This window comes from Schistocerca cancellata, chromosome 4, assembly GCF_023864275.1.
Source record: "Schistocerca cancellata isolate TAMUIC-IGC-003103 chromosome 4, iqSchCanc2.1, whole genome shotgun sequence".
Taxonomy (NCBI): domain Eukaryota; kingdom Metazoa; phylum Arthropoda; class Insecta; order Orthoptera; family Acrididae; genus Schistocerca; species Schistocerca cancellata.
The window spans coordinates 250,850,626-250,873,716 of NC_064629.1; the positions used below are offsets into that span (position 1 = coordinate 250,850,626).

General features: G+C 39.8%; 1 protein-coding gene across 1 annotated transcript in view; it reads left to right on the forward strand.

The window, feature by feature from the left end:
• Positions 1 to 23,091, forward strand: part of LOC126184982 (protein PRRC2C-like) — a 237,944-nt gene that overhangs the window by 103,466 nt on the left and 111,387 nt on the right. The window contains exons 12-15 of the mRNA XM_049927684.1: positions 1,759 to 1,905; positions 12,017 to 12,241; positions 12,580 to 12,961; positions 13,396 to 13,933. Of these exons, the coding sequence (XP_049783641.1) occupies positions 1,759 to 1,905; positions 12,017 to 12,241; positions 12,580 to 12,961; positions 13,396 to 13,933 (1,292 nt within the window). The remainder of the gene's footprint in view (positions 1 to 1,758; positions 1,906 to 12,016; positions 12,242 to 12,579; positions 12,962 to 13,395; positions 13,934 to 23,091) is intronic.

Below are 23,091 nucleotides of genomic sequence, written 5' to 3' on the forward strand. Positions count from 1 at the left end.
AATACATTGGCCATAAGGCAAAACCATTAAATGAATTTAAAAGCGTTTTATCAATAAGTGTGCGCAAATCAGTACAATGTAAAAAAGGTGATAAATATCTTTATTGAGCTTACCTATTGCAGACAGGAAAAAAATTACATAAAACTGCCAAAACACAAGGCACAAGATGCACAACTGAAACAGTTGAGTGGTCTTTCAGGCATATGCATTATCTACTTGATTTTATATGTAATTGCAAATAAGAAGTGATGGCATTCCAGCAGATGAAAATTAATGGTTATGATACATGTGTGCTGATACACAGGATTTGAAAGTTGGACATCAAGAATTTCATAATGTTCTATGTGAATGTTCTCATTTGTAAGCTACATACTAGGCAAGAGCCAATTAGTGCACTCAATAAAACTTGTCACTAGGGTTATTTCCTTGCCTTTAGTAAGTGATCCACTGTAATTTGAAACAAAAATATCACTGCTACAACTGGCGGCTGCAGCATTCCTAGCAGTTTCATATCTACCACAGTGACCCGGTTGATAGTGCATGTTGGTTTGATGCTGTGATTGTATATGGCATCCCTTATCTTGTTGAGATAGCAATAGGGTTCATAGGATCAGATAGCCCCATCAAGGAAAAATCAGCGGAAGGATTGAAATTTGTCCTGAAATGCTACACTGATTTAGTTTGTTGCATGCCATGTTGAGATGGAGTAATGTCAGAACACTTAAATCTGGTTTTACAAAATAACTGTTGTTCCTTGCACAAATCTGTGATAGCCATCCCATATTGCAGAGAATGTGATGTACATCAGTTTAAGGTAGCCTCACTAAAATGATACTTAGATCAGAGGATGAACGAAAGTCCCATTGTGTGCTGTCTTTGGAGTACCGTTTCCCTTTATTTTATTACGTGTGTGTCGTAATGCATTCTGAATCTACAAATTTGAAAATAATAGTTTGCTTTTAAATTGTGATAATATATTTCTCAATATATGTTTGCTTTAGAGAACATTTGATGAGTGCACAATAAGATTTTGGCCTAAGGGTAGTATATTAAAAAATGAAGCTGTCTGCAGAGAGAAGACTGAAAGTTACAGAAACACATTATATATTAGCCTTCACAAAGAGTTAAAGCTTCTTCTTCTTCTTCTTCTTCTTCTTCTTCTTCTGTTCAGTTATGTGTAGAAATCCTGTCAATTTAAGTCATTAACAACATATTTTGCTGGCCGTGGTGGCCGTGCGGTTCTGGCGCTGCAGTCCGGAACCACGGGACTGCTACGGTCGCAGGTTCGAATCCTGCCTCGGGCATGGGTGTGTGTGATGTCCTTAGGTTAGTTAGGTTTAAGTAGTTCTAAGTTCTAGGGGACTTATGACCTAAGATGTTGAGTCCCATAGTGCTCAGAGCCATTTTGAACAACATATTTTGTCAACAACACTAACATCTTGCACTTATTTATTAATTAAAATAAATAAGAGAATACCAATATTATTAAATATGTCTTTTCTTAAAGTCTCAGTTGGTTACTGAGACAAGATGAGGAAACACTAGTTGTTGTTGAAGAATTCAGTTATCTTATAATTTTGTCTGCAATGTTGTGAAGTGTTTAATTTCCTTGTAAGGGTGGTAAAAAGCAACAGATTTTCTCATTTATGCCTAAGGATTTATGTTGGTTGGCGTGTTTGGTTTAGTAAGTGGCTTGAGGGTAAATATGCACAGTTCATTATTAGATAACATTTGATAGTTACTAATTTTTAATTGTAGGTTGCAGGACCAGGACCTCGAGCAGTTGAGGATGAAGAAATATGGCATGAGAGAAGACGTCAGCATTGTGCCGATGTTGCACTGGCTGTTGTGCGTGCCAGGCAGCGCAAGGAAGAAGAAGAACAGCGTTACCAAAAGACTAAACAGGTAAAATAAATGTAAAGCTTTCCTTTGTTCACCAGGTGCATAGGAAATGAACTGACTTCTTGTCTGGTTGTTTGAATCCTGCCAGACCAGTTGGAAGAGAACAAGAGCACCCTTTAAGAAAGCATCCAAAACATCACAACTTTGCCATATCATTCATGACAAGAACATCAGCACGAATACAGGGAAGGTTCCTTTCATAATGACACAGCTGATTTCATAATTTTCTCTTTCCCTGTACTTCTCTACGTAGGTTTTAAGCTAAACTATTTTTTGTTTTATAGAGATGATATGAATTTATCAGTCATTAATATGCATGGAAGGTTTCCCAAGTTACACACACACACACACACACACACACACACACACACACACACACACACAAAATTTGTATTATGAGACAGCGTAATTTAGTAACAGAAGGCGACCTCAGATGCTTCCTTGGAGAATATTAAAATAGTTGATGAATATTGAAGGTGCTTCCACTGGCTTAAATATTCTGAATCCATTGCTGATAGTGAATGATGTATACCATATTTTATGGACTATGAGATGCTCCGTTTTCTTTGAAAAATTGCCTCCAAAATTCAGTTGCTTCTTATACACGAAATTAATATTAAAATGTTTAGTGTTTGATTTAAAATTCCCACCAATATTAAAAATGGCAATATACAGGGTGTTACAAAAAGGTACTGTAAAACTTTCAGGAAACATTCCTCACACACAAAGAAAGAAAATATGTTATGCTGACATGTGTCCGGAAACGCTTACTTTCCATGTTAGAGCTCATTTTATTACTTCTCTTCAAATCACATTAATCATGGAATGGAAACTCACAGCAACAGAACGTACCAGCGTGACTTCAAACACTTTGTTACAGGAAATGTTCAAAGTGTCCTCCGTTAGTGGGGATACATGCATCCACCCTCCGTCGCATGGAATCCCTGATGCGCTGATGCAGCCCTGGAGAATGGCATATTGTATCACAGCCGTCCACAATACGAGCACAAAGAGTCTCTACATCTGGTACCGGGGTTGCGTAGACAAGAGCTTTCAAATGCCCCCATAAATGAAAGTCAAGAGGGTTGAGGTCAGGAGAGCGTGGAGGCCATGGAATTGGTCCGCCTCTACCAATCCATCGGTCACCGAATCTGTTGATGAGAAGCGTACGAACACTTCGACTGAAATGTGCAGGAGCTCCATCGTGCATGAACCACATGTTGTGTAGTACTTGTAAAGGCACATGTTCTAGCAGCACAGGTGGAGTATCCCGTATGAAATCATGATAACGTGCTCCATTGAGCGTAGGTGGAAGAAACTAAAATGAACTCTAACATGAAAATTAAGCGTTTCCGGACACATTTCCACATAACATATTTTCTTTATTTGTGTGTGAGTAATGTTTCCTGAAAGTTTGGCCGTACCTTTTTGTAACACCCTGTATTAGATAAACCTCTCTGTATCTGGCAACTTTGGATTCAGCTGGCAGCATATATAGTGGTGTCTGTCAGTGTTTAGAAATGTTGCCAAGAGATATGCTGCATGCAATGAAGAGTAGCCGTTAGCATTGCTGGCTGGCATAGTGCAGGTTGCCAGTTCAGATTCTGTCACCAGCAAGTATTTGTTACTTAGTATTCAAAATTTCTAGAAGATTCTCAAAATTTGTAATGTTTGTATATTCTGGAATATTTGCTTTTTGTACAAATAGCAGCACTCTCCATTGAAGAGGCAGTTCTGCTCTGTGTGTATGTTGTTACCCATAATAATTGTGCTTTCAGTAGGTAAGCATTGTTCCCGATTGACAACCCTGTTTTGGATTTGGACTTGCTTGTGGTTAAGATGTGACACTATTTGCTGGAGACACTGGATAGCTCAAACAATCTACACCAATGTGATTCCAATTGGGCAACATGAAAGCTGTCACAGATAATGAAAGAAAGCGAAATAGAAGCAGTACATGAATCCTTAGGTCCATGTATTGAGGAGGCCAGTGGATTCCAAAAGAGCATTAAGTCAGCTGCATAAGAGGCATCCATCAGCATTTTCTGGAGATTCTGTTCAGGATCTGATGGAATGGCTAAAATGTTGAAACTGAAAAAATATTTTGTGACAACCAGCAGGGAGTCCTCTTCTTAGTGCAAGAACACTTGAAGAACAGAGCCCAATGTTGTGGGAAAACAATACAGTCCTGCATACTGAATGTTTTGACTCTGTGCCACATTGTGAATCTAACTGTGACAGACATAGACAAAATATCACAGTTGATTAAAGGAGTCATGGAAGACATTTACCAAGCTCTTTGGGTAAAAGAGGTCACAACAGACTAGTTAGCAAGTACAGCATTTTGAGGAAATACAACAGAAAAGAATCAGATGAAAGAGCTGTGACAGACTCCTGCATCTGGTCCTTACGCCTGTTGTGCAAGACCACCACGGCCCTACCTCTCTCATACATCGGGTAGTAGGAGAAAAGATACAGCAGTTTATTGCAGTCAGAAATGTCGGACAGAGTACACAAGAAATAGCAGCCCTGAATGTGAACCCCTATATGTCAGGAGACTATGTAGATTGTTGGAGAAGAGTTGTATTGATCTCTAGCATCAATTCTGCACCAACAGTCAAACGTGCCATGAAGAATACTTGGCCAACTTGGATTTGTGCCACAAGCATCAAACGACACCCGGCATCTGTGCAAGACCAATAAAACCAACTCCTCTGCCAAATACAGGATGGTTATCATTAAACTTCAGTTACTTGAGATGGGCCCCCAGGAAAAACTAATGATCGTATGATAATGAAACCGCATGGAAACGTTAGCAAGGACACGCAAAAGAGAAATAATGAGTTAACAATTGAAAGAAACACATTTTAATTTCCACATGAAGATGGTAACATTTGTTAATTGTGTACCATGCTTTCGTTACAGGTTACAAACATTGCCCAATGTGATGAAATGGTTCAAATGGCTCTGAGCACTATGGGACTTGTTGAAATGAAATGTGTCTTGCAGTACTACATTTTATAACAATTCCTGTTGGCCTTTCCTTATAATAATGTTTGAATGTTGTACATTTGACTATCAGTGAAACAGTTCCCTGTAGTCATCACAAAAATGCAAAGTGTCTATTGAATCATAAAAACAAACATTTTTCTTGCACCAGGTGCACAGGGCAAAGGAAAGATTGGTGCAGTCAGTCACTTCGCAGTAACCACTAGTTTCATTTAGACAGAACTGGGCCCGGCCATTGTTCTGCATATTGCGCTGCGTAGAAGGTATACTTCATCAAATTGGTAAAGTGTGGTGAAGATAGTTGGTAATGGAGCTTAAGAATAGTGTTGTACTGGTAAATCTGAAATGAGAGAATGATATCGGAAATTATGTTGTTTGATAATTTCCTGAAAAATGCTTTCTAGTTCGAAAAATTTCTTTACTAAGAGTATGAATTGCACTAGTAGTTCCAGGTGGAATTCACATTACATCCACAAAAACAGAGGTGTCGTTATGTCCAGACCACGAGTCCAACAAAAGCAATAAATTAGGATCTGCTGTTGGTAGGAATACATGGAGTATGCTAAAGAAAAAAATAATAATTCCACATTCTACCACCAGGCAAAAATATGGTGCTGTAAGCTGTCAGAATATAAAGGTTTCCTGTTTTTATGTCGGTATGCTGTTTGTCATTTGGTGACACATGTTGGTTTCTCTTGTGAAGTGAGTTGGGGTAAAGGGTTATCAAGTTTAAGTTTTCTGTACAAAATACTGTGGCTATTGAGAAGAACAGTACACTACTGGTAAATTTGTTTTATGAGAATGACAGCAATAACAGCACTGCATTGCGAGAATATCACAAACAGAAACAACAGTAATGAAGCCCCATGTCAACAAATGGGCTAAAGAATATGATCGTGGAATTTGAAGAAGCAGGTGAATTAGTGGGGGAGGTGGCCCATTGACATGTCAGTTGATGATGAAGTTGCTTTAGCTATAGCTGACTGTGCAGCACATGTCTGAAATTTTGCAGCCAGTGCTGGAGCTATGTCACAGAAATTCTCTCCCCTGCTCAACAACTCAAAAGTTTTTGTGGCATGTTTGTACACTGGTATCCCTACAAGATTCAGAATGTGCACTAAATGAAGTTGCAAGATAGGCTACAATGCTATGACTTTGTGCGTCGTCTTTTGGCATGTATGGAAATGAATAACGTGGCTGGGGAATGTTGTTTGCACAGACAGGATATGTTTTTCTCTGCATGATGCCATTAATGCACGGAATGTTGAGTGTGACATTCTACTCCACCCCATGTTTTACAGGAACATTCCACTGCACTCAGCGTGTCTGACTCTGTGGAGCGGTTTCACAAGCTCTGATCATTCATCCCCTTTTCTTGTACTCGCACAACATTCTGATTGTTTACAGCACCGTATTTTTGCATAGTGGCTAAAAGTGGAACTGTTATTCTTTTCAGTATTCTCTATGGGCGCACCGGTTAATGAAGGGGGAGCGTGCAAGGGATACGTCCCTGCAGACGCACTATCCTCTGTGCCCGCGTTGGCTCAGATGGATAGAGCGTCTGCCATGTAAGCAGGAGATCCCGGGTTCGAGTCCCAGTCGGGGCACACATTTTCAACATGTCCCCAATGAATTAAATAAACGCCTGTTTGCAGCTAGGGTGTCCATTTCATTTCTAGCAAAGCTGCATGGTCATCCACGGTAACTGTTTCTTTCGGGAACAGATACTACCGTCATATATAGTTAATGAATATACCTATGATGTTTCAGGGTCTTGCATCATATACAGCCCGCACTGCAGTACTCAGAACATCATTAGTTTAATTATAACCACATGGCAGCAGTAATTTATGTTTCATAATTACTTTCAGCTCTTAACAATACATCTTCAGATTTGCGTATTAATTAGAGAAACTAAATTCACTACTACCATCAAATTTTGCTCAAGTTCTACAGCAACAAGTAGAAATAAGAAATTCAATAAAATGAAATTTTAAAAGGTACCATATTTATCATCTATGACATGTCGTTTTACATTTATTGATTAATGTGTAGTACAGCATCACTGAAGGAGTTCCTGCTGTCATATTCACATTGGGTAGGCGCCTATTTTTATGTACTGGAAGCACGCAAAAGTTACACTTGTTTATTACTTTGACCTGTTACATCCATTAGGCTCATCATATGAGATTGGAATTTTTCTTGCTATATATATAAAAAGAAACTTACTTGTTTACATTTTGGTATTAATTAGTATACTGACATTCTTCTTAAGATTTTCCTATACATTACGCTAAATTGATTTACAAATGATAAATACATAAATTTTAGGTACATACACAGACAGAGAAAAATACAACACTCTCAAGGACTGTGTTCAGTAGCACAAGGGCACAGGGGACAAGGATATATGTGCATACTGAGAGAGAGTAGTGTTACTGATTCATTTGTCATGGTCATAGGCTATCAGATGGTGCTGTAGAGGCCTGTCTGTGCACCCAATTTTTTGATTCTGCAGGCAGTAACAGTGCTGAGATTAGAGGTGAACAATGGGTGCAACATTGATTCTAGGGTACGACTGTGCCCCACTGGTGAGTAAATACTCCCGATCAATAACTTCAGCCATTTGAACAGGGTTGCATTATGGGGCTGTGCAAAGCTAGATGGGTGTATTGACAGGTTGCTGCACAGTTGGGTACAACATATCGGTTGTGTATTGCTGCTTTCAACAGTGTTCGCTGGAGCATTTCCACAACAGTAGACCAGGTTCGGGATGTCCACACATTACACACACAAATCAAGATTGACACATTGTGAGAGCAGTAGTGGTTGACCAAGTGTCATCCATGGATGTAATCCAGGTACATGTTGCACTTACTTTGTGACCATGGACCATTGGGAACCATCTGCTTGCAGCAGGACTAAGATCACATGGACATCTAGCCAAGCTATCACTGACACCATGACACTGCTGAGTACATTACGGTGGTCTCTCGAGAGAGTTGATTGAAGAGTTGAATGCCATTCTGTTGTCCCCATTCAGTGAAGAGGGTAGGTTCTGGATGTATGCAGGTGATGGACATAAACATATATGGCATAGACCTGGTGAGCAGCCTATTCTGGAGTGTATTTGCCCATGACGCTCAGGTTCCACCCCAGACTTCATAGTCTGGGGTGCCATCAGTTACAACTTGCAGTCACGTATGGTGCTTCTGCACGGTAAAGTAACAAGTGCCTACTACATTACACGAGTTATCATCCCTGTGCTACTGCTGTTTCTCCAACAGGAAAGTGAGGCCCTTTTTCAGCAGGACACTGCACTTCCACATATGGCTGCTGCAACGAAACGTGCTCTTCATGATGTACGGCCACTGACCTGGTATGCGAGATCACTGGATCTCTCGCCACTTGGAAACATGTGGACATGATGAAGTGGAAATGCTCATCCTCCAGAGCCTGCAAGTACCGTTGCTGAATTGCAACAAAAGGTCCAAGGTGCTTGGAGCAATCTATCGCGGGATGCCATTCAGCACCTTTATAATAATTTGTGTGCAAGAATACATGCCTGTGTTGCTGCCAGAAAGGGGTGGGGGGTTAAATTGTGTATTGATGTGACTAATTCAGCATCCATCACTGTTACAAATGTTTCATTTGGTCTGAATTTGCCATCATATACTCCTTCAATGATGTGTACTAACAGTTGCATCACCCCTCTGTAAAATGGCCTTGCCCTTGAGGCTCTTGCATCTTTTCTTTTTCTGGCAGAGTAAGCACAGAATCTAAAGAACAATTACCATATCTACAGGATTATAAGATGAGATTTTTCCAGATTCATCATTCAAAAAATAAAGAGGTCATCTTACAGTCACAGCTTTATTTACTGCTGCTGAGGACAAAGTTTTTACTTTGTGTAATAGATGAATATTGGGTCACCTTATATTTACAGATGAAGGTTTGGTAACTGAAGTCACATGAAAATTTATATTGGAATTCGGAAAGTTTGTGTAGTGTCACAAAATTGCTGATACTTGGGTTTGTACTGCAGCACTACACAACCTTTCTAATTAGACTACAATTTGTTTGTTTGTTTGTTTTGTCACATAGATGTGATATCCTCAATGTTTTTGGAAAAAATTTCTGTTGTGTCAGGTCTCACCATAACCACAACTTCAGAAATCTCAACATATTCTGAAGCAACATATTCGGAGAAACAGCGAAATATTTCTGACAACCACTATTATAAATTTCATGGATGCTTATATATCAAAATATAATTTTGGTTACTCAGGATGTGTTAAACATAAAATTTTCAAAAAAAAAAAAAAAAAAGGGTGGGGGGGGGGGAAAGGTTTAAATGGCTCTGAGCAGTGTGGGACTTAACTTCTGAGGTCAACAGTCCCCTAGAACTTAGAACTACTTAAACCTAACTAACCTAAGGACATCAAACACATCCATGCCCGAGGCAGGATTCGAACCTGCGGCCGTAGCGGTCGCGCGGTTCCAGACTGAAGCGCTTAGAACTGCTCGGCCACACCGGCCGGTCATAAAATTTTCTCAAAGAACCTCTTTAGTAAAGGGGTCGTCTTATATTCAGGTTCGCCTATACTCCGGTTTGTCTTATACCTGGATAAATATGGTAATATTTTATCATACACAAGCCCTATCGAGTACGGTGGTATTATATTTAAATAGTAAGTTTTTTGCTTACAGTGTTGTTGAAAAGTCCCATTTGTGTTGACATTCTTTTTGAGAGACTTACTTCTAACTTTCATCTATTAATTGTGACACTGCTGTTATTAGTTACACATTTGTAGCAGTATCAGTTATCAGATACTAGTGTCAAATTTTCTTTTGGGGGTGGGGGGGGGGGGTTGGGTTTAATCTTTCACTTAATACTCCAAAGCCAAGGAACTATATATATAAAATCATATTTGGTTATGCAGTAGGCATCAACCAGTCTTCGTGTTTGGGCAAGTTTAAATTCAACACAGAACTGACTTTGGCACATCCTGGATATTGAGGATTTTCCATTAGATTGATTAAGCCGCAGTTATTGTATTAATTATTTACCATAATTTTAAGTGACTCATTTTAGACACACTGTGCCACTTACAAGATGCATGTTACTTAAAATTGTTGTTAGTATGTGTTGTTACTTAACTCTGTCACCAAACTCAGCAAATTTATATGAAAAAATCTCAGATCTGAGCATGCTAAAATTAGATGTTTTGGATCTTTCTGAGAATTCCATTTCTAGTTTGTGTTAGTGGGTTGGAGATTGTTATATCCAGTGAGAAGGGTGGGCACTACATTGCCCAGTGAGGTCACTACAAAGCATGTTTTCCAGTTAGTCCACATGGATATAATAGAGTATACATCTTTTTATTCATTGTCTCAGATGGATTTTGCAGTATCCTACACACACTGGCTGGCACTAGTGTGACGACAGTCATGTTAGATGTCACTATAGATGTTACAATCTGTTTCTTGTTACCATGGTGACTGCAATCTGGGTGTGCATATTATTAGTTGGCATGGTGTCCCTTAAGGCAATATTTTATGCCTATCCCTGTACTCCATTGCTGTAAGCAGTGTACTTTCTACAGGAAGGCACCCAGCACAGTGTTCATTATTTGTGGGCGATTTTGCTGTTTGTTTGTTTCTTTTCCAGCTCTGCAACAGTAACTCACTTGGGGCACTGAGTTACCCATACCAATTTTAATTTTATTATATGTGTGGAAAAGGGGGAAGAGATTATTTTAACCAGTTCTGTTCGTGTGATTATGGCTAGATCATGAATCGTTTGTGGATTAAGTACACCAACTTACATGAAATCTATTGACCGTTAAGAGTGTCTTAGGCTGGTCGTGGCCTTCTGTATGCTAAGGCTGGGAAGCTGCCACGTGCCATCTGGTGGCAGCTCCATTCTTCACTAATCCTGAGTCATCCTCTTGCCAAACTGTTCATCGCTCTGCCATGGAACCAATTTTCACAAATCACAAGTGAACAAAGCTATTTGTGATCTGTACAAGGAACACTAGTGGCACATGTTGTAGTACAGATACCAACTCTAATCCATGGATTGAGTTGACTGCCGCCTTGGCAAATAAGACGACCCAGAATAGTCTTGGAGTTAATCAGGTAGAGGGTAGACCTCTCACTGTTGTGTGTTCAATGTTTCATGAAATTTTAAATGAACACTGTGACTATATAACTATATTTGTGGAGGTATATGAGAGCAGGGGCTGTTTCTTGGCAACTCTGTTTCTTCCCAGAGCATGTCCTCAGGATTTCATTTACCGAGTGAGTGTACTGTATTTGAATTGGAATTACACACAATACTGAGGATACTGGAGGAGGTGGAACATATTTGTGCATAAAAAGTTATCTGCACCAACAACTCCCTTAGTGCTCTAAAATGTATGCAAATAAATATTCCCTTAATGTCCAAGACTCATTTCTCCACCTGCAAAGGCAAGGGAAGGAAGTATCTTTCTGTGGGGTACCAAGGTACATGAGAATTCCAGGAAGTTAATTAGTGGCCCCTAAATCTGTGGAGGGGGGGGGGGAACCACCCCCCCCCCCCCCCCCACACACACACACACACACACACACACACACACACACACACACACACACACACACACAATCCTAGAGATAATTTCATATTTCACAGAATCATGCCTGGTCGTATGTTTTGAGGCATGTGCGAACATGTTCAAAGAATGAGAGGGCTAACTTTTTTTCCTGCCTTGATATTTGTGACATGATTGTGGGGTATGATAAATTAGCAAGATGTTCTTCACAGTTGAGTGACATAAGCTGTTTATGCTTTGTGGATATGCATACAATCAATGTGGGAGACTATTCCTTGAGAATATATTTTCAAGCTGTCTTTGATTCTGTGCCACTACACAATGATTGTAGAGTCTGGTGGCTTCAAATCATACTGAATTCAAGTCTGATGTCACATAAACTCAACAATCCTAATGATTTTCTTATTATCTTTTGCCTAAACTGTGGTATAAAGTTCACATATATATGTTCCCTTATATTTCATTGGCTTTTCCCTGAATAACAAGAAGTTTTAACTTCTGTTTTGCAGGGTGCAGCTTTAAAGTTACAACAATTGGAAGAGAAAATAGGACGGAAAGCTTCATTGGAGAATAAAGAAAATAAGGAGAAGTTTGATGATAGCCACAATCGTGCATCAAGAGTGGACTGGGAAAAGGATCATGAGAACGAGAAATGTAGGGATAGAGACAGATCTAGAACTAGCAGTGAAGGTCGCGATGAAAAATTGCCCAATGACCTAAGATCACTGCAACAGGTACATATTGGTTTAGTAATGAACTTTATATTTACCAGTAAATGACTGCAGTAGATAGTTTTTTGGTTGGTAAAATCCACTTAGTTTGTTTCAAACGTTCTATAATAGTCAGATTTTACTCTTATTGGAAATCTTGTTTTGTAACATTATGGTAATTGTGCAGTGTCAATAGAAATAGTGTAGTTACTTGATCTGAAATTATAGTTGATACAAAGTTCTCAAACTAAGGGACAGTTTATTGTTTTGGGCTGTTTCTTTGGGTTTAACAGCTTAATGTTTGTTAAGGTAAAATTTGTGTACTGTAATTACTTCAAATGTTTTCTTTGTTTTCCGAGCAGGTTGGAGAACGTGTAGTTCGTGGTGACCGTGAAAAGGAACGTGAACGGGAACTACGCAGTGAGAGAGAACGTGATTGGGATATACGTGCTGATAGATTCAAAGACGGCCGTAATTATAGAGACAGACATGATCAGCCAACATTTTCGAGTGACTTCCAACATAACCTTCCTCCAAGATTCCAGAAGCAACAAGCAGAACGCTCCTACTTGTCACGTATAGGAGCAGGAGGGCCACCTAACTTGCCATTAAGTGGCACTTCTGGCTCTCTGTCTCAAGGGACTTCAGTTTCACAAGGACTCACAAGTGCACAATCGTTTGACCCTCGCTGGAATGGATCTGCAGCTCATGTTGGTTCTTTTAATTTCGCAGGGTCATTGCCTGGTATGTGGCAATTTTATTATAAAGCCAGCATAATTTTTCAAAATTTTAATTTGTCTCAAGGGAGAATTTTGTATAATATTATTATAGCATAGCAAACTATGAGCTAAGGTTTGCCAGCTGCAAGGGGCAGTCAAATGAAAACCGAACACCCACCATGATGGGACCATGGAATGGTTCCATACAAAAGTAATCACCACACATGTTAAGATATTTATCTCATTGGGAGGCGAGACGATCAATGTGTGTTTCGTAGAAAGCATTCGTCTGCTGATGGGTCCACAACTGCACCACATGCACTCTTTTCATTTGGCTGCCCCTCATGTCTGTACTTCCAACAATAACACAATTTGCTTTGGGAGGGGGGGGGGGGGGGGAGGTTGTGATTAATTTACACAACAGTTTTACTAAAATTTTGTCAAATTTCTTTCATCCAGGTAGTGGAGGTCTGAAGAGCAGCCATCATCCACACAGACGTGTACACGGTGAGACTGACATGTCAACTTCTGATAGAGAATGGGAAGGAGACCATGATCGAGAAAGAGAGCGTGATTGGGAAAGGGAACGTGAAAGGGAACGTGAAAGGGAACGTGAAAGGGAACGTGAAAGAGAACGTGAAAGAGAGAGGGAAAGGGAGAGGAATCGTGATCGTGAAAGTGCACCAGATCGTGAACACAGCAGGGAATGGGACAGGAAACAGGATCAGGAACGTGATAATGAAAGAGAGAGGGAGAGGGAGAGGGAGAGGGAGAGGGAGAGGGAAAGGGATAGGGAGAGGGATAGGGAGAGGGAGAGGGAGAGGGAGCGTGATAGGGAGAGGGAACGGGAACGTGAACGGGAACGGGAACGTGAACGTGAACGTGAACGTGATAGTGAACGTGATGTTGAAGAGAAGCCTGCTACTTGGGATCATCGAGAGAGAGATGTCAAGTCAACCAAGGATCAACACACATTGGATGTTACTGAACGAGAAAGGTAATTGGTTTTTATGCTCATCTGATTTCTACAGTTAAAAGTTGGTATTTTTATGCCTTGTGTCTCGTTAACATACCATAGTAAATTTCCAGATTTTTCCTAGAATGTAAATATTTTATTTATTTATGTGTGGCTTGGTTACACGTGAAAGCAGATGTAGTCTGAGTCAAGTACAACATTGTTTTGCTGGAGACAGGATAAAAACAGATAAATGATATCGAATTCCATATGAACACAGCAAACTCATCATACGGTGCCTATTTCTTATTGTTCAGAATTTTATGGGTTCTTGTACTTGTTAGGAAATCCAATCAGGGCTGCAAAAGAGGGACAAATTTTGGTTTACAGAAGAGTGCCAAAGGGTTAGTCCAGTGCTGCCACAACCTCTTAACAACCCTCCTCCATTTACAAATTTCAAGTTTTTTAGTGCTGTGGAAAAAGATTGAGACACAAAGTACCAACTGAGACATAACTGTGCATCAAAGGCATCTATCCAGTCATTCGTTGACCAGTCTGGTGTGGCCATAAAAAACAGCAAAAGGCAAGTTTTTAAGTTAAACATTTAAAAAAGCGTTGACACAGGTGGATTGTACAGGCGTACCATCATTTGACCATCACACAGACTTCTGTATGGCAGACATAGAAATAGGCGGTGAGAAACAGCAGAAAATATTGAAAACAACCAAGTCGCCAGGTCTGGATGGAATTCGAGCTTCGATTTACAGAGTGTACTCTTTGGCATTGGTCCCTCACTTAAGTCACATTTATCACAAATATCTCTGCTAGCATAAAGTCCCAAGCGAATTGAAGAAGAAGAAGAAGAAGAAGAAGAAGAAGAAGAAGAAGAGGGGGGGGGGGGGGGGAAGCACAGGTAACTCCTGTATATAAGAAGGGTAATAGAATGTGCCTGCAAAATAACAGACCAGTAACCTTAACATCAGTTTTCTGCTGAATTCTTGAGCATATTTCAAGTTTGAATGTAATAAATTTCCTTCAAACTGAAAAGCTTCGGTCCATAAATCAGCCCAGTTTTAGAAAGTGTTGCATATGGGAAACTCGGCGTGCCCTTTTCTTGCATGATATCCTGCAAGCCATGGATGAAAGGCAACTGGTAAATTCTGTATTCCTAGATATCTGAAAAGTATTTGACATGGCACCCTACTGCAGACTGTTAAATGATATCTGAGCATGCAGTATAGGTTCTCAGTTATGCGAGTGGCTCGAAGACTTCTTAAGTAACAGAAGCCGGTATGCTGTCCAGGATGGCAAGCATTCATCGAAGACAAAGGAATCTACATGAATACACCTGGGAAGTGTGACAGGATCGCTGTTGTTCTCTCTCTCTCTCTCTCTCTCTCTCTCTCTCTCTCTCTCTCTCTCTCTCTCTCTCTCTCTGTGTATATATATCTATATATAAATGATCTCATGGATAAGGCGAGTGTGGTATCCACCACTACAAAGTCTCCGAACTGAGCAGCGGTGCGCTCCCCTACGTGCACCTGAGATATGCATCGTTGGCTGCACTTCTCCGTGTGCGGCCTGCTGCTAACATCGCAGGCCACCTTCACATGTGCCCTTCACAACACTGTTATTGGCCACCTGTAACTCTCAGCAATTGGCCGCCCATAATATGCAGCGACCCCAGCCGCAGGCTCCATTAACTATGGAGCCTTATGTAATGTTGCTCCAGATGTCTACAGGCTAGTTCCCATCGTGCTATGTTTCTGCTCCACTATTTGGAAATACTACGCTGTGGTGGACCTGCTGTTGATTTGGCTGCCTTCTGGTCTTAGAATCTGAATGCTATACTGGAACTTGGACCGCAACATTCACTTGGCTTAGTATGTCGGTGGACTTGTGATTTCCACCAGAGTTCTACATTTCACTTGTACTTCTTGGATATTGGTATAACCATCATCAGTTTATATAATATTCCATAAACTGTTCATCTACAACTTGGCACTTGGTAACAGAATTATTTGTATCAGTGCTGTGTCAATAAACCGTAGAACGGTGGTATATCTACTGTGTTATTCCTAGTTATGACAGTGAGCAGTAAGCTGAGATTTTTTGCTAATGACACTGTAGTGTACGGGAAAGTGTTGTCATGGAGGGACTTCAGGAAGATACAGGATGACTTCCACAGAATTTCTATTTGATATGCTGACTAGCAGCTTGCTTCTAGTGTAGAAAAATGTAATTTAATGCAGTTGAGTTGGAAACTATGCAATAACGTTGGGGTACTGTGTCGGTGGTGTTGTGCTTGAAACATTCACATAAATTAAATAACAAGGCTTAAGGCTTAATGTTGCCAAGCAATATGGGATCATACAAGCAGGGACCATGAATAAAAGGTAAGATCTCGTATAGAAACACCTGAGCAGTAGCTTCCCCCGTGCTCTGTTTGAGAATGGATTAGGAAAGGAGATGAATGGCAGTGGCACAAAGTACCCTCCTCCATGCACTCTATGGTGGTTTGCAGTATGTGTATGTACATGAGGGGGAAGGCGATTGGTAGATTTTGGTTTATTGGGGGAATTACAGGAATATGTAGCACATTCGGAAAGGAAACCATGTGTAGAACACTCAAGTGACTGATTCTGAGTACTACTCAAATGCTGCCTTTTGCACTACAGTAAGGCATTGGGACAACTCAGAAGCCTTCTGTTGGATTTGTCATGAGTAGGTTTGTGCAACAAGTGAGTATTACTGAGGTGCTCTGCGAACTCATGAAATCCCTGGGGAAGATATTTTTTTTTTTACAAGACACTATTGAGAAAATGTAGAGAACAGACTGCAGAACAGTTCTCCTACCACCGATGTACATTCTGCATAAGGATCTAGAAGACAAGAAATTATGGCTCATACAAAAATATATACAGTTGTTTTTCCTTGCACCATTGGAGCAGTAAAGTGAATGACCCGTAGTGATATCATGTACTCTCCACTGTGCACTGTATGGTGGCTTGCGGAGTATGTATGCAGATGTAAATTTTGTAACAGCAAGTCTGCACCTACATTTATACTCTGCAAACCGCTGTGAAATGCATGGCAAATGGTACTTCTCATTGTAACAAATATTAAGGTTTCTCCCTGTTCCATTCATGTGTGGAATGCAGAAAGAGTGATAGCTTAAATGCCTCTGTGCATGCAGTGAATTGTCTAATCTTGTCTTCATGCTTCTTACGGAAGCAAACTGTCGGGGCCTATAGTACATTCTTAGATTCCTCCATTCATACTGGTTCTTAAGTTTTTGTTATTAGGCTTTTGCCAATTCATATTTTTCAGCATCTCGGCAACTCTCTCCTGTGGGTCAAAGAAACTTGTGATAATTTATTCAGTGGCAGTTTACCCACTCTGTACCACACGGCACATACTTATTCACTGATTGGCACTGATACACAGCTAAGGAAATATAGTCAATACAGCTTTGTAACAACATAGTGGTCCTAATGGTCCTAGTGAGCAATGGAATGTACTTGTAATTAGAATTTATTTTAGCTATCGATTAGTCATGTTTCTTATGGGGAAAGTGTATGCTGTATACCTGAGATTCACCAAGTATTAGCATAGCAATTGAGTGTAATGCTATATAATGGAAATTAAAGTGGTGATTGAGTGCTGAATGTTATTGAACGTTGTTGATTCAGCTGTGCAACTGTAAATTTGAGTGAAAGACTAGCTGGTGAAATAAAGCTCGCATTTAGTATGCTGCTGAAATAGCACTGACATTGAAACACATTTTGGATAGAACAAATGGAATAATATTTATGTTGAGGATCGTGACAACTTACAATTGCAAACTTTTTTATTTATTAACAGAAATGCTTCAATCCAGCTGCATCGTAGGTTCTCGTGCATAAATCGAGAAAATGAACTTCTGGGACTCATAGTTGATAATATTAGCTGCAATGAACAGGAGAAGGAAAGAAGTGCAAAGTGGGTTAAGTTTTGGACTACAAAGCTGAAAGTTTTATGTTCTGTCCCCCACATGACAATTTTATAAATACCATGTTGCAACATATTTTGGAGAACAAGTTGAACAGTAGATCCCCTTCTAAATAGCTGTATTAAGTCTGTTCAGAAGTGGGAGTAAGTCAGGGACTCACTACCATGCCTGGTAAAGCACTGCAGTGTTCAATCCAAGCTTTGGATTGATCACAGCTTTACTTGCTTAACAGCATAACAACTGCAACACAAAAATACTCCGTAGGCAGATGGCCTTAGCTGTTACACTACTGACATGACATAGCCCAATTCAATTGACTCTGCACTTGTCAGTACTCTCATCTCCCCATACTAACATGCAGAAGTGTGCTATGTGAGTAGCCAAAGACAAGAATGTAGTCAACAGAAACACTTAATCTGCATTCGGGAGGACGATGGTTCAATCCCGGGTCCGGCCATCCTGATTTAGGTTTTCCGTGATTTCCCTAAATCACTCCAGGCAAATGCCGTGATGGTTCCTCTGAAAGGGCACGGCCGACTTCCTTCCCTAATCCGATGAGACCGATGACCACGCTGTCTGGTCTCCTTCCCCAACCAACCAACCAACCAACCAACCAAACCCTTAATCTGCTATGCCTTCCTCTACTGTACAAAGATTGCGCACACTATCAGAGAGGAATGTCTTGTTGATACAATTATTCAATTTTCTAGTGTTTGTAGTGCTACAAAATGACACACCAAAGTTATAACTTCATTGCAAATGACTTATATCAACAAAATTTAATCCTAAAGAGCTCCTGAAACATTGATGCAGTGTTTCTGGGTTTCCCAAGCCATCCTGTGTGTGTGTGTGTGTGTGTGTGTGTGTGTGTGTGTGTGTGTGCATAGAGCTCCAAAACTCAAAAATTTCAGGAGACACTAGGTTTCAGTACATAAGAGTCCACAATATTGCAGCGCAGTAGCAGTATCAAGAGAATTGGAAGGTGTTTTTTTGCCCTGTTACACCAACTGCAATTACAGCATTGATACCTTCACCACAATGTAAAAACAGATTGTTCACCTATATTGTTGTTTGCTTACAACAAACTGCAGAAATACAATAGCCAAAAAACGTTGAAGAAATCATGTCAAGAGTTTTGAATGATGCTATGACATAAAAAGAAAATTTTATGTTGAATTTAATTTGAAAACTGAAGCTAATGTGGAATCAAAACAAATCATTTGCCAAAAATGACAGCTGAATTAATGATTTTGCAGTGTTTGCTGAAGAAAAGTGTGAGTGGAAAGTCATATATCGTCTTCTTGAAATGAAGACGAATTCAGGAGATACAACACACCAATGTCCTCTGTGCATGTGGAGAACATATTTTCTTTAGTTTCCCAGCAGAAAATCTTCAGAAATAAAACAAAGTTTCTAATGAGATATTTGACAAAAAAAGTTGTCCTGAAAAGCAATTTAAAAGCAACTAAAGTACATTCATTTAATAAATGACAAAGAACTGGAGCATTATATCATTGGATTTCAAATGATATTCGTTATTCATGACTTTTTATCTCTATTAATTATTCATCATTCAAATAAATTTTTTCCAACTCTGGTGGTAAGCAAAGTCCATTGTGCATGAGCACACAGCAAATTTACAGCTTAAGTGCAAGTGGATGCAAGTGTGTGTCATCAGTGGGGCTGTGTACAAGTGCTCACTAGATTGTCATTAGGCAAAGAAGAATTGCTAATATTCAGTAACTTCTGCCAAAGTATATGTATATGCACACACGCTTATGTGCGTCTTAGACACATGGATCAGTCGCACGCTTTTGAGCTACCTGTTAGTCCTATTTGGTATGGGTCCTATAGCCTTGACAGTATTAGAGGGCATGCAGGGTTTTGTATGCAGTGGGGGGCTGTGGTTCTTTGTAAAGCAGAAATACAATATGTGCATTGTACCTTTTGGAGGTGATATAATTCAGATAATGTCAGCATATTTTTCAATTCTGGGTTAAAATAAAGAGGGTGAATCAAAAAGTCTCTTCCCCTATTTTTTTATTAGCTGAAATAAGGTATACAGAAGTAATTATAAATATACATACAATTTTACTTGAGTGTGCTGAAAAGTAATGCCTCTGAATTTTTTAGGTGAAAAATGTTAAAGATTTTCAAATAAAAAAAATTTTAATAGCAGTCTACATCATTATTCTTCATGTTTACATATTTGCAGCCCTCTGCCACTAGTGGGCTCCAAATTGTGGCTTGTAAAATGGTGGTGTGCAACATATCTACCGTATGTTGTTGCATGAGAAATAGCATGCTGTAATTGAGTTTAGAATTCAAAGAGTTCGTTCACTCAGAGAGCACCTTCTCCTTCAGCATAACAATGACAGGCCATACACGAATGTTGCAACATCGTTTGATTTCACTGTCCTCTTCATCCTCCATCCAGTCCTGATTTGGCCCCACTCAATTTTCATCCATTTTCAAAATGTGAGAAACACTGTCGAGGATGTCACTTTGATAGTGATGAAGCAGTGCAAGCAGATATGAGGTTGTGACTCCTTCAGCAAAGTTGAACATTCAACAGTGACAGTATCACCAATCTGGTCTCTTGTGAGAAATGCGGTCATTGCCAGGGTGACTACATTGAGAAATAAATATGTAGATACAAAGAATGAAAATGCAAAACATTGATAAAGTTCATTTTATTTATGTTCATGTTGTTAAAAAACTTAAAGAACTTTCACTTAAAAAATTTGGAGGCATTATTTTTCAGCACGTCCCCATACACTGAAGTGCCAAAGAAACTGGTACAGGCAAGTGTATTCAAATACAGAGATATGTAAACAGGCAGAATATGGCACTGAAGTTGGCAAAGCCTGTATAAAACAAGTGTCTGGCACAGATGTTAGATCGGTTACTGCTGCTACAATGGCATGTTATCAAGATTTGAGTGAGTTTGAATGCTACGGCTGGAAAAAGATCCTGCAAGAACAGGGCTGACGATGACTGAACAGAGTCGTTCAACATGACAGAAGTGCAGCCCTTTTACAAATTGCTGCAGATTTCAGTGGTGAGCCATCAACAAGTGCCAGCGTTTGATCCATTCAACGAAACATCACAAATATGGGCTTTGGGAGCTGAAGGCCTACTCGTGTACCCTTGATAACTGTATGACACAAAACGTTACACCTCACCTCGTAACACTGACATTGGACTGTTGATGACTGGAAACATGTTGCCTGGTTGCACAAGTGCCGTTTCAGATTGTTTCAAGCAAGTGAACCTGTACAGGTATGGAGACAATCTTGTTACCCCATGGACCCTGTGTGTCAGCAGGGGACTGTTCGAGCTGGTGAAGGCTCTGTAGTGGTGTGGGGCGTGTGTAGTTGGAGAGATATGGAACCCCTGGTACGTCTATATACAACTCTGACAGGTGACACATACGTAAGCATCCTATCTGATCACCTGCATCTATTCACGCCCATTGTGCATTCCGAGAGACTCGGACAATTCCAGGAGGATAATGTGACGCTCCACACATCTGTGTGTTTGTGGGTGGGGGGGAGGGGGGGGGGTGTCATGCGTGCGCTCTTTGTGGGTGGGGGGGAGGGGGGGGGGGGTGTCATGCGTGCGCTCTTCAGAAGTAGTCCTTTTGGCTGCAAGCTTGCTTCTTTAGTAATGTCTTTGTTGTGCCTGTCTGTGACTTAGTCTCCACTATCTTATCTTTTTCATAATATTGTCAAACTGGAATTTTTTTCTCCTTGTATGATCTTAATTTCTCTAAAATGTCATGCAAACCAAAATTTCTGAGAGAAAGGAGGATTATGTAAAGTTTTACTGGCACGTATGTGTTTGATATATCTTGAAGGGTAATACATGCTAAAAAAGGTAAGAGTTTAAAGGTTTATTTTTCGTATTTACTTTAGTTCTTTGATAAATTACAAATTCTAAAATAATGGCAAAATGAAATTATCCTTCCAAAAACAAAGTGCGAGGTTAGTTACTGAGCAATTTCACACACGATTTGCTTTTGTATGAAAAAGTCTGAAGTATTCTGGCATGCTGAGAGATATGTTGCAGTCAGGGCAATACTAATTCAATTAATTCCTGCTCATTTTACCAAACAAATCTTGGAAACCACTGTTAGATGCTGCTTTGTCATGTGATTCATCTGTAAAAAAGATGAGCCTAAGACAAATAAAACTAAATTCATTTGTAATTACAGCAGTAATATCTGTAGCAACAATATTAACAGTGAAAAGTAGCAGACTCCAATTTACCAGAATTTGAATCTTCTTCAGACCGTTTCCACTCAGATATTTCTTGCTTTAATCCAGAATCATTGAATCCTTCCACTTGAGCTTTCAAAATTTATTGTTCACTTAACTAACGTGACATATTTGTAGCAGAATTACACCAAACAGCAAAACGTAACAAGTACTTGCACAAAACTGACAGTGCCATCATACATTGCCCTGTTACATTCCCTTTTTTATCGTAGAAATTGACTACAAACAGCAGCATCTGTCGAGGGACAGGGAGTGATACATTGCTCTTGTACGAATTGAGTCCAATTTTCGAGTGATACATGGTTCACACATTGAGAAAATTGTGGCCCAAACTATATTCAGTTTCAGTCTTTTTAACATGATGTGTTTCTCTAAGCAAGTCCAGCACCTAAATAACACCATTCTAGGATGTTCAATTGGAAGAAGAAGAAGAGGAGGAGGAGGAGGAGGAGGAGGAGAAGTTTGAAGTTCATCTTTCATCACAAGTGACCTCCCAGGTCTCCAGACCTCACACCTTGTGACTTTTATCTAAGGGGCTACATAAAAGACCACATTTTTATCACACCTTTGCCAGACACGCTCCAAAGTCTGTGAAATCACATTGTTGAAGCTGTAAATTTGATAATGATAGACCAGCTGTTTTTAGTTCCACCATTTTGATATTTGTCGTATAACACGTGGTGCTCACATTGAATGCATAAAAATGTGAACTTATCTTTTTCCAGGAACGTTGGAATTGTTTTACCTGTGTTTTGTGTGAAACAAGTGTTAATGTCAGTTGTGTAGAGAAACATCTGTAATCATTAAAACTAAACAAATTTCTAGAACCAGTGGAATCCATATCAGATTCTATACTGAATTTGTGGCTGAATTAGGTCCTCTTATAACTATAATCTGTCATAGATCTCTCGAACAAAAAGTTCAATGAA